The sequence below is a fragment of the Thunnus albacares genome, chromosome 15 (genome assembly GCF_914725855.1).
Source record: "Thunnus albacares chromosome 15, fThuAlb1.1, whole genome shotgun sequence".
Classification (NCBI taxonomy): domain Eukaryota; kingdom Metazoa; phylum Chordata; class Actinopteri; order Scombriformes; family Scombridae; genus Thunnus; species Thunnus albacares.
Window position 1 is genome coordinate 10,825,857 of NC_058120.1, and position 12,929 is coordinate 10,838,785.

The window sequence follows — 12,929 nt, forward strand, 5'->3', positions numbered from 1 at the left end:
TAAATCTACTATATCATCAGACAGCTGCACCCTTCACCAGCCACCGAATCTAAATGTCACAGGGCTTAGAGTGTGAGTGTGCGAATGTCTCTGGGGTTATTACAGTAAGTCGACACGTCCCATCACAGATGTGTTATCAAATAGGTACGTGATTTGTGGGATCTCAGAGCTGTCACAGCAAAAACTGCCTCCACGACCCTGTATTAGCACTTCAGCTTATTGCTAGTGCCTAACATTAATTAAAATTGCATAAATGTATTCTAATTTCAGCATATGTCTAACACTGCTGGCTTAAGAAAACCAAACTGTATTAATAATAAACTAAAGGAACTGCCAATTCTGCTGGTTTATAGACTGCTCAGGAGATCAGGAACCAAACTCATACAGCAAGTTGCCTTAAATATAAACCAATAGCCAACCATGCCACCAGCGAACAGTAAGTCAGATGGCTGAATCTGTATAATCTGAAAGCCTTGCAAGTCCAGCATTGCTTGTAATTTTGAAGTACAATTTTCAGCAGGCTGGCAGATCTGTTGCATTTATAATCAAAGCATTACCGGGATTATGAGCAAAAACAATTTATGGTAGGTACATAGGAAAAGATCTTTGTAAATTTGGCAGATGCTTAGCTTAACTGAAATACACCCAGAGATCTGAAATGGGTTTTAATAACATTAATCCGGAACATTTGACCAGCTTTGCAGGCTAATGCACAGCTTTCTCAATACTCTGTTTCTTAATCACAGTGAAAAAATTGCAGTCATTCACATATTCATTGTTGCTTCTTAAATGTTCTTTGTTCATACAGAAAGCAAGCAGATGACCTTGGTATTTTTAGCACCATGTTATATTAAAAGTCCTGAATAAAATGTACAGGATGTTGTGTAAGGAGCTCCTTGTATGATGAGACCACTGTCAAGAAAAATGTCTCCTTAGGACCAGTGGCATAGATCAGTCCAGCAGGGATTTTTTTAGACCAATTGAGAAGTGGTGATCAATGGTTAGGTGTATATTTTATTATAGATAATTAATTTCCACAAATCAACATTAATTTTGCCATGTTACAGCCATACATGCAATAAACAGAAAGCTTAAATTGTAGACTTTTAATGTTTAATGGTGAGACATTAATGGGTGTAATTTATGTCGTAGAACAAAATGTGAATCAAAGACCTTATTTTCTGTGGGATAGAAAATCCTGTGGGGAAAATTATTTGGAAATGTGGCACGGAAGTCCACAGCTTAAATACTTTTAGGGCTATAAATGTTCACATTGTAATAGCGTTTTCTTTACATTATGACAGTTACCTGTAAACTTTATGTGAGAGTATGAAGCATGAGCATGAAGTGTAGTTTTTCCGAGTTTCATAGTGACATCTTTATATCGACTCATTACAGTCAACATCTACTGAGGGTGTTCTCAGGTGTTAGTGTATTATAGTTCAAAAACAGCTCATGTGTTTTCTGCTTTTTCTTATCATATCTGTACTCCTATGTAAGCAGTAAGGTTGATTGTGTTACATATTGTTTTGGCTTTTAAAGTATGAACATGCAGAGCAGGGTTGTTTTACAGCAGGACTGTAACACAGACTCTCAACTAATGGAAGAAAAGACCAAAGCTAAGACGAAGATGTGGACTATATATTAACATCAAGTCTTGGCACAAACCCTCATGACTCAGAAAATCTGCAGCAACTGTAGGCCAGCTACTAAACAATTAGTCGCCCCTCAATTTTATGCTCCTTTCATTTCAGGATTGGAGTGATGAATGGGACTAAACCGACAGGGGCAGTTCATTATTTCTGAGCTCATTCATGGAAATCTGACAAGATTGGTCCACATCACAAGTTGTTATCCATTATTTCAAATGAAAGCCGAAAAATGGTGTTGATGCCTGTTTTCATGAGTCTGATGAGGACATCTAGTGGATCTTGGCTGAAGTGCAATAACCAGTGTGGTCATGACTGACCTATGTCCTGTATGTGTGCCATCATTGTATATTTTGTGCTTGTACTTGAATGACAGGCACTAAACCAACTATCTGACCAATAACTTACACCAGAGTAACTCCTCTCACCTCTGCCTTTCCTAGGATCCCAGTGCCATGCCGCGGCCCACCTCTCAGGACCTGGCTGGGTTCTGGGACCTACTGCAGCTCTCCATTGACGATGTCACCATGAAGTTTGACCAGCTGCAGCAGATCAAGAACAACAACTGGAGGCCCATAGATAGCCCTGAGAAGAAGGTGAGGGGTCCCTCTGGCACTGCCCTCTCTTGCTCAGGCCCAGACAGCCTCAGGGCTCCATCTAGCAGTCCAAAAGCCAGCAACAGGGCAAATGCAGGTTTTATGCAATTCTCTGGTGCTAGTCTAGTGGCAGAAATTACATACTGTGTGCATGAGGCCGTTTTTATCTCCTGACCACAGTCCTGCACAGGACTGGAAACCTGTAACCCGCATCCACAAAGCTCACCACAAACTGATCCAATACCTGCAATTATCTGTAAATGAATTCCACACCCAAGCCATTGCTGGGTTTGTTTGTTTGTTTGTTTGCTTCACTTTTGTTTGTTGTTTGTGGTTGTAAAACCACCTTTTAATAATTGTCCCTTCTTCTTAAAGCCACCAGCTCCCGTACCAAAGAAGACAGTTCGACAGAAGAGTATGATGACAAGGGAGAAATCCCTGGACCTCCCAGACAGGCACCGGCAGGAGGCTCGGCGGCGGCTCATGGCAGCCAAGCGGGCAGCCTCCTTTCGGCAGAACTCAGCCTCGGAGCGAGCGGACAGCATTGAGATCTATATTCCTGAGGCTCAGACTAGACTTTGAGAAGATAGGGTCAGGGGCCAACGTGTCACCCTGCTCTCACATTCAAACTACTTTAAAACTAGCCTTTTTCTAGACTGCTATTCTCTCTACTCTTCCTTTATCCATCTGTTGTCTGATCTCGATAGCCATCCTCAGCGCCCATCACCAACACCATTGGTCTGTAGGATGTGCCAAACCTCTTCTCCCATTGCCAGAATAAGTGTTAGCAGTAATGTATGCCTGACATGGGTTGGTTGGGATTCTTGTTGGTTTGCTGGTCATCATGACACCCAGCCTACACGCACCTCATCCAAAGTCCTGGATGGGTGCGTCCGTAGTTTTTCAGCATTTGCAAAGTGCCATTTAAAAAGTGCAGCTTTGAAAAACCTACCAGCAACCAGGCCTTTGAGCTAAAAAAGAGTAAATGGGAGATGTATTTATTTCAAGTTGTTCAAAAATGTTCAAAGTTAGTAACCCTTCAGTATTTTTCAATAATTTAGGTTACATTATGACTTAGATTCACTTTTGCTCTTTTTGTTTCTTTTTCGGGATAAATGTTGATTATGAGCTAAAAATCACAAAATTGTTGTAAGTTCAAACTATGAAAAGTGCCAATGCTTGAAATACCTCAACTATGTGCATGTGGCACTGATCACCCATTCAAGGTTATTCAGGCAGCCCTCATAAGCTCTGGACTGGTCAGTGTTGAAAAATGCAGCTTTCTACCCAATCTGGTTGTAGTAAGTGAAACATTTTTCATGATCTGGATTGGTGGAAGAATGACATCTGTCAGCTCATCAACATGCACATTTCACACAACTTTTCCTATATATCTCATGTTCCTGTTGCCAACTTTCAAATATTGACATTTACTTGAAGCTGAATACATGCAAGTCTTGTGCCAACATTTTTCATTATGTCAATGCAGTAGAGAAAAAAACTATGAAGGTTTGTGTAACTCCTTAGATCAAAATGTGTAGACAAATGCACTTATGCACTTATTACAATTCTCTCTATTTCCAAGGGAAGTGTATATACCCAAGTTCACAATAGTACTGCTGTATTTTTGAATTGTAAGCAGAAAGAATATTCATTGTGTATTTTTTCCCCATGTCCACTGCCTGCCTGCCCTCTCTATTGCTTTTGGCAAATCTGGTTTTGTTGCATACATACAGTGGCTTGTTCACACACACAAAATCATACTGCTGTGTTTTCATCTGATATACTTCTCTCAGGCCCTTTCAAGTAGCGCCCTCGGCCACCGTTAATGAGGAGTGACAGAAAAACCTCCAAAACATAAACAAAATATCTGCATACTAGTTACTTTAATCCAAGAAATGCTTTGTGATTATCATATTTCTTGAAACGTTCTGTGTTGCTGAAAGTCTCCCTAAGCAGTATCATAAGTGCACTGACTCCCTCTAGGAAAAGCTCAGAAATTATGAAAAATTGGGGCAAAGGCATTCCAAATGGATACAAGCAGCAAGTCCCACATAACTAGTCTCTGGTTGAAAGGCAGTACATGAGGAATAGGATATTTACATGATGTGGCTATGCAGGCCTATGTGGTATTTTCTCACAAAACAATGTAGCTAGATATATATTAGCTTGAGATGCACTGGTTGCACCAGATCTTCATAAATTCAAGTAGTCTAGTTATACATTATGTGTTCACTAAGTGGAAGTAGATAGATATCACTAAATTAAAATGGGTTTATGCCATGTCATTACCAGATATTTATACACACTAACTGCCAGGTGTAACTGTTTTGTAGCTGACTGAACCAACTGACAAAGCTAACGTTAGCTTGCTAATATATGACCCATTTAGAAGAGTAAGAGTTATGAAATATGGTACTTCTTTAAAATGCTGTTTCATAATCATGTCAAGTGGCATAATTTTCATTTCATTTCCTGAAAGTAATGCAATATGCCTCAAAGTACAAAATGTTATGCCAATAACAACTGAATGACTTGGTTAGGTTAGCATAGATAGATAGGTCCAACTCACTCTAAACTGCATGCTAACTCTGCATCAACTCTGAAACCATAAAAAGTAATTTTTGGCCACTGTGTTTTAGCTTGTGATGCTACAGTGATGTGATATACTGTTTTCATAATTGATTGCTTTTGATTGGACAGTGCTAATTTACACATTGCTAAAGGTTTTACCAGCTTAAGATACTACTTAAATGTTAATGGTGCAACCAGATTTAGTATATCTCTTTTGAAACTAGCTATTAGATACTAAGTACTTCACTTTACACACAAACTTTAAGGAATTAAGGAATAGCTGGTGCTGTGATGTGAAAGTGGAAAACCAGTTATGGTGGCCTTGGATAAGAGTTTTCCCGTCACTATAGAATTGAATTGCAGGCGATTATAAGTAAATCATAAAGATAAACCAGAGCAAAAGCTAAAATCCTGCTGCTCAAACTTTGGTTGAGGTTACTTGGAAGTTGAGTCTTCATTGCGTTGCCAGTGAATCAACTGTAGGACTAAAGTCTATTGGTAAAACTTTGGATAATCAACCATCTAAAAATGGTGCTGCTTTTTATTTAATCAATACAGTACTAGACAAACAATCAATGCAACACAATGCGCTGTCAGCTGATCGATACTTTATTTAAAAATCTATTTTTATGACTTGAAATTTTTTGGTTGAGTAATTGTGCTAGTGTGCCTGGCCTCATAATGGAGAGGGCCAGGGTGATTTCTCATATGGCAGTAACAAAAAAAGTATTTTGCTGAGTTTTGTTGATGCTTGTGTATCTTGTTTTTGTACCTCAATGCTGACATATTCGAAATGAGAGTGGAAATATTGGGTCAGTGTCTGTCTGAGTCGACTTGATTTCTCCATTACTACCCAACTGTGGCCTGACCTGCATCTCACACACACACACACACACACACACACGTTCCCTGTGTCATCAGCATTTTGTTGAAATATATTTTAGATACCAATGTGATAGCGTGTCATAAAATTTCTTTTACAATCCTTTTTTTTTTGACAAAATACAATCCAATTTTTTTAAATGAACTGAATCTCAGTTGCTGCTGTATCAGAATGCGTGAGACATTGTTTAACTATTAATTATTTTCACAAAGTTCAGACAATAATTAGTATAAAGTAACTATCTTAAGTGCATCAAATCACTATGTAGCCAAAGTCAGCCGTAGGGTGTGTATTTCAAACATGTAGTTCCACACTTCAACTACAGACTGGGCTTATAGTAGCCCATGGCTGAGTGTTACATTGCACTTTTTAAGAAAACACACCCATGTATAATTCTGCTGTTTTTTCAGTGCCATGGCAGGGACCTGTAACTGTACAACAGTGGGTTTCTGGAAATCGTCTGGGCTTGTGATGCCAGGCATTTGGCAGAGCAGAGACGATCCCCTGCTGTTGCCACAGTGGCAGGCAGACAGGAGAGAGAGAGAGACAGACTCAGCCTGACATATGCTGGCTTAGAGGAGACGAGAGCTCCGCATAGAGCCCCAAACTGCTGGTGTTGTATGCTGTTGTGTAGCTGGGAGGCTGTTCTGTGAGGATCGTGAGTCACTGCGCTGGGTATTTTTCAGTCTGCCTTTGACTAAGCAAAGCAGCTTATGTAAGATTTTGGGTCCTTGGTGAGATCAAGCAAACAGCCTCCAAGGCCCTTCAAAGCTTGTGTTGATAAATGTATTGCTGAATAGTGGCCTATACTGTAGAACTTAAGCATCAGCACTACATGTATTTGCTTCTATCAAAGTCTACTCAGCTAGTTTCACTGAAAGCTGTCATTGAAACAACAGAGGTGTTTTTCCCTTATGCAAATTGATCTCGTCTGTGAACAAAATGAAGTGTATCCACCGCATTATTTCAGTTTAAAACATATCTCTTGCTCCTCCAAGAGGCATTCACATAATTAGGAGACCATTTTTCTATTTGGCCATGAATGGACCATCTCAAATAGCAAAGACAAAAGAGTGCCAGAAGTCACAAAGGATTTGTGCAATACAGGCACAGACTTCTTTTACAGCTTCAGTTAGAAGTGAGAACTGTGCTTGCAAAAATCATACATTTATTTTGAGAGTCATTCCCCTTCTGGAAAAAATATATTACCTTGATACCCCTGAGACTCTCTGAGCCATTTTCTAAACTATAAAGTTAATCTGTCCGCTGTAATGGCTGGGTCAAGTTTGTCTCCCAGAAAAAAATCATTTCCCATCTATTAAAAGTTTTTTAACCTTTTCAGTGGTTTTTGTCCAAATAGGTATGTACAGACTTTGAGATGAGCAGCTGTGGGCTGTTTGTAAAGGCCTGTTACATACAAAATGTTCTTGTATTGAAGCCTTGAAGCGTTTCCAGTGAGTATTTTATGTTGGATCCTTTTGGCTGATGCACCCTTGTGTTGTGTTGTGTGTGTGTGTGTGTGTGTGTGTGTGTGTGTGTGTGTGTGTGTGTGTGTGTGTGTGTGTGTGTGTGTGTGTGTGTGATACTGTGATCACTGGAGGATTCTCCACTTGTCAGGAAGTCACTGGGGTGATTTTCTTTTAAAAAAAATAAGGTAATTTAACAGTCACCCACCAAAACCGTGTGAAACCCCAAGTGTCACAATCAGTGTCACATTTAATGTCGTGAGGGCAGCAATTAACTACAAGTGCCATCTTTCTGACTTATCCAGCATACTGTAAAATCATTACTCTATACAGCCACACATCCTTCATCGATTTTGTGTTAGCAATTCTGCCATTGCCTACTGTACCTTTCCCCATTTCCAGTCACACATTTCTATCATTTCAGTTCCTTGACATCTGTGGCCTCACTTCTGCTACGACTGTCTATCCGCTTTTAACTCTAGAACCCATGATGTGAAATATTTCAAGGGGACTTTTTTCGTAAACCATGCCGTGGAAAGAGTGTCAGACTCACTGAGATACACTGATACAACACTTCCTTGAACTTGGAATGTGAAACAACTCTATAATTACTAGACAAAATGAAAAAGGTAGTTGTTTAGCTAAAACTATTTTCATCTCTTGTATATCATATCTATAGTGAGGATGAATATAATGCCAAATATTCATTATTTGTAAAGAAATATATATAGATATATAAATATATAATATATGCTTCATTGAAACATAACTATTTTCTGCTCTTGCTCATGTTTTGTTGTCATTTTTACTTTGTTATGGTTATTTTATAAGCTGATATGATGGCATGCGAAATACTGATTCTGAATGTAGGCTTATTTATTATTTTTTGTTACTATTATGACACTGTCCCACTGATGTACATTTGTTATGTATTTATTTAAGTTGATCACATATGCGTTTCTCAATGTGTGTTATTTCAGTGCTATATTTCCAGAAGTTATTGTATCATTGGGTTATTTTTTGTATTATTTGAGTAGTTTGCAACAACATATGCATTTTCCTCTGTTCTTTCCTAGCTGAGCTATTGAAAGATTTTGCCTCTTTGAGTAGTTTGGTCATTGCTGAGGTCATCCAGTGTAAATAATTCTGCAATTAAATTTTTGGAGAAAAAGTTTGGAAAAGTTTGTCTGTGTCGTGCCTGTTAACTTTGAAAATATAATCCAAATGTAAACTTAGTAATTCAGCCTCTGCTGCAGTGCCAATTATTTTTAAATGTTAATATTAGTAAAGTGTTCTGAATTTATACATAAATTTACAATATTTTATTTCATATTGTCAGACAGAAAACTACATTATATCCATCAAAGTAGGAAAGCAAAAACAACTATTCAGTGCTTCTCCTAATAACAGTATTCCCATTGGCAGGATGTTAGCTCACAGGAGGAAAGCTCAATAAATGTATCAAACCTTTCTTGACATTTCATGCATTTTATATATGTATGCCTGCCTACCAAAATAGCAATGGATAGATACAGATGAGGGGAAGCTCTGAATCATCTGTTAAAGAAAATGGCGCATTTACTTTTAACTGTTCTTGGTCAAGTGAGTCGAGAAGGTCACCAGTAACTTGAAATTTACATTATGGTTGGAATATAATGTCACTTATGAATAGTTTGTTTTTGCTGCTTCTATAAAAAAAAACCCTACGTGAATCCACTCATCTTCGTCTGTGATTCTTATAAACAGACCAAAATAGTGGCTTTAAAAACCACTAATTAGTGTGTTCTGTGTTGTGATAGCTTTTGTACTTTTGGAGCAATTTAAGTCCAGCAGTTTTCAGATCTTATCAGTGTTTGGCGTCATCAGTCAGAGGCTGAAGCTGCCATTTTTTTTAGACCAGAAAAAAATTCTAAACACATCTGACTCCCACAGTTTTAACAAATTGTTGCTACAAGCCTCCTCTCTCTCAAAATGGAAATACATTTCCCATATGAGTTACACTGTTTGAGATCTAAACCTTAATTGATAGGGAGAGCACTGTCTGTCCCTCATTGACTGCAATACAAACTGCAGGTGGTCCCAAACACTGTGTACATATATTATATATTTTCATCCTCAGCTAGTCCTGCTTCCACTAATGATGCACAAATCTCCGGGCTACAAGCTTTAGTTTTAGGTAAATCAATTTCTCCTCAACAAAGTGGGAACTTTTTCTTCACATGTCAGAGTTAGTCTGCCAGCTCAGTGGTTTAAGCTCTGTTCTCATGGTCAGCTTCCCTATGAGATTCCAAGGCTGTGGGTTTGATCCCTGCTCCTGGCAACACATACAGACACACAGCTGGTTCTACTCAGCTGATTGAACCTATCTCTATCTCTTCCTTTTAACTCTCATGTCCCTATGTTTACTGTATGCTGTGTCACATATTTGCTACGTGCATAACATTGCTGTCTTACAAACATGTATGTAAGCATGTATGTAGTGTGTCTCTCTATCTATTGTTTTGGTGTGTGTGTGGGTGTGTGGGTGCATGAGACTGAAACAGTTTTGGATTGTGAATGAAACCTGAAACCACTGAAGGCTTGAATGTACTAACACTTAAAAGGAAGACAGAGAGAATCTCAATAGATTGATTGGAACCAGCTGTGTCTGTGTCTACATTTCCTTAAAAAGAACAGTCTTGCCAGGAGCAGGGATCAAACCCACAACCTTGGAATCTCATAGGGAAACTGACCATGAGAACAGAGCTTAAACCACTGAGCAAGCAAACTAGACCTGGCATGTGAAGAAAAAGTTCCCATTTTGTTGAGGAGAAATTGATTTGCCTAAAACTAAAGCTTGTAGCTCAGAGACTTGTACATCATTAGTGGCAGCAGGATTAGCTGAGAATGAGGATAATGTCTGGAGGGACCACTTGCAGTTTGTATTGCAGTCAATGAGAGCCAGACAGCGCTCTCTCTATCAATTAAGATTTAGATCTCAAACACTATAACTCCTCTGGGAAATATATTTACATTTTGAGAGGAGGCTTGTGGCAACATTTTGAGGTATGATATGTGCTTAGAGAGTTAAAACTGTGGGAGTGAGATGTGTTTGCATTTTTTTTTTCCTGGTGAGAAAATATCTCTGCTCTCCCCTGTGCTTGATGATGTCACACACTGAGGTCTGAAAACTGCTGTAAATTGCTCCAAAAGTACAAAAGGTATCATAAGTAATCAGATTACATCCGCAGTTTGTCAAACTTCAATCCGTCCGTCCAGTCGTCCCTCAGCCTGCAGACTATAAGCATGTTTTCACTGATTAACAAAGAAAAAACACTTTTATTCTGTTTTTACTCAGCTGCAGCCTCACTAATCCATCTCTCACCAGACTCTATACAAACAGTTTTATCTTTTTAGAGTTCACTGTAAAACACTGCTGCAGGACTCGTGTCATGATATGTAGAGATTTCACTAGTTTGGAATTGTCTGGAGAAGGTTTGGATAGTTTTGGAGAATGTTTTTGATAGTTTGGGGGACGTTTGGAACAGTTTTGGAGTTTCACTGTGTAGCAGCGTCAACGTCTCCACAGGGGTTTAAGGAGACAGTTTTACTTATGTCTTGAACATTCAGACCCTTTCTCCGAGTTTTTAAAGTAAGTGTTTTTTTTGTTAAATCAGACAAAAGTAATGTTTGTTTTTGTTCTCAGGTTCATTCTGATGGAACTGAAGCTCAAAGCCTGAAGACACCTCCAATTATTATTATTAGTAGTAATAGTAATAGTAAGTGAACACTGTAACAGCTGAGAGGAGATAAAACAATTTTGTTATTGTAATTATTAATAATAAGTGAACATTGTAACAACTGACAGGAGATACAACATGAACCATCAGTGTTAGAAAATCTTCTGTTGTTTTCATGTGTTTGTGTATCCAAATAGTCCAGTGGCTAAAGATGTTGTCACTTTGGTGTCCTTTTTAGATTCCAAAGTTGTGAGTTTGATCCCTGCTAAGGGCAACACTCAGTAGAGTTGAAGGTGACAAAAATGCAGATGCAGACAGATGCTTTCAGTCTGTTGATTACTGGCACGCACTGGGACAAACACAAACAGTCCACCTTGTTTCCTCTTCTCTTCAAATGAAGCTCTTTAGAAACTTCAATTGTCAGCTTATTTGAATATACTTCCCAGCATGCATTCTGGACAACAATGGAGGCCATTGTGTGTCTTTGTAAACATGTGTGTCAGAGGAGTCAGATGGCTTTCTCTGAGATCAACATTAAAACAATTCAAACCATGATGAAAATACAATATATACAATATTCAAAGATTTTGGTGCAAGAGCAGCAGCTTGCAGCAGCAGCTGGCAGTCTAATTAGCTAGCAGTAATCACACACGTTTTCCTCAGGAAATGCACATTATAGTCTTCATATAATATTCAGATCTGATTTTCCAAAAACTATGTTGTTCAAAAATATCTTTTAGGTGGACTACACTATAGAATGATTAATATCTGATGTGTGAATTCTTAAGAGCAGACTGCACATGAAATTTTGGCCTGAGTAGCAACATTGTTAAAGTTCAAGTCAAGACAGAAAGTTGGTTGTGAACAGAATTTATGACATTTTTTCATTGTGACGATATGCAGATGTTGGGCAGCTTACTATTGTAATGTTAATCTAATTTAATCCCATGAGCAGGTTCCATGCATTATAGGCATAATTGGCACCATTGCCACATTTGGTGTAGCTGACAAACAATCATGTCTGACATTAATTTAAATAGAGATTACATCTATCTACGTGTCCTATGATCAAATATCTGTTTAAAAATTATATCCAATTTAAAACTGAGAATTACTTGACTGAGTTCTGCTATATTATGACTACTTTCAAATTTCATCATCAAACGTCCACATTATTGTTAGTCATAAGCAATAATATTAACAACATAACAATAATATTCTGGCTGTTTAGACTTCTTCTCAGAGTGCAGCCTTTAAATGTAGGATCATGCAACATTTGTATTACTTTTTTTTCTGATCTGCTTGTTTTTACATGTTCTTGTACATAATGTGTATATTTTCTTGACATGTAGAAAAACTCATCCATTCAGCATTCAGGATTAGGGCTAGGTTACCTTTATATATATATATATATATATATATATATATATATATATATATATATATAAACCTTTTAGAACTCAATTTAAGCTCCTTTTCCTGTCCTGTCATATCATGTCAAATCTATGAGGTGAGGTCACCCCCTGTTGGACAAGGAAATAAATTCATGGGTTCAGTTGCAGTTGTATTTGTCTGTGCTTCACTTTCCCAGTTGCCAATAAAACAAGTTATACATTTTTAGATAATTGCTCAGATTATTATGGCATGATATATCACAGGACGCTTCATCATTTCCGACTTGTGGGGAAGTCACCATCTCTCCAGTTAGTAATGTATTCAGGGCTATACACGAGGTTCAACTTCATGAGATTCATGAAGACTTTAAATAACCCTGAATATAACTGTTACTGTTGTTGTGGGAGAATATGTAGTTGGTAGCTCGTTTCAGTGGACAGCTGATCACCTATTCATTGCAGGTACGGTCTAAGAAGTAGCATACTCTCTCCTGCCAGCAGCCCATATACTTTTGTTGGATGGTATGTGTGTGGAGTTGTTGATCATAGCATGCACCTAGCCCCTGACCTAATCAGAATTTGTTTATTAGCCAAGTATGCAAGCTTACAAAGAATCTGTCTTGGTGTTTGCTCCCATAAACACAACAT

General features: G+C 38.2%; 1 protein-coding gene across 1 annotated transcript in view; it reads left to right on the forward strand.

Annotated features, from left to right (window-relative positions):
* The window catches only part of dlgap2a (discs, large (Drosophila) homolog-associated protein 2a), a 161,362-nt gene extending 153,053 nt beyond the window's left edge, over nt 1-8,309 (forward strand). Inside the window, exons 14-15 of the mRNA XM_044375200.1 lie at nt 2,093-2,245; nt 2,621-8,309. Of these exons, the coding sequence (XP_044231135.1) occupies nt 2,093-2,245; nt 2,621-2,827 (360 nt within the window). The 3' untranslated portion in view covers nt 2,828-8,309. The remainder of the gene's footprint in view (nt 1-2,092; nt 2,246-2,620) is intronic.
* The last annotated feature ends 4,620 nt before the right edge of the window (nt 8,310-12,929 follow it).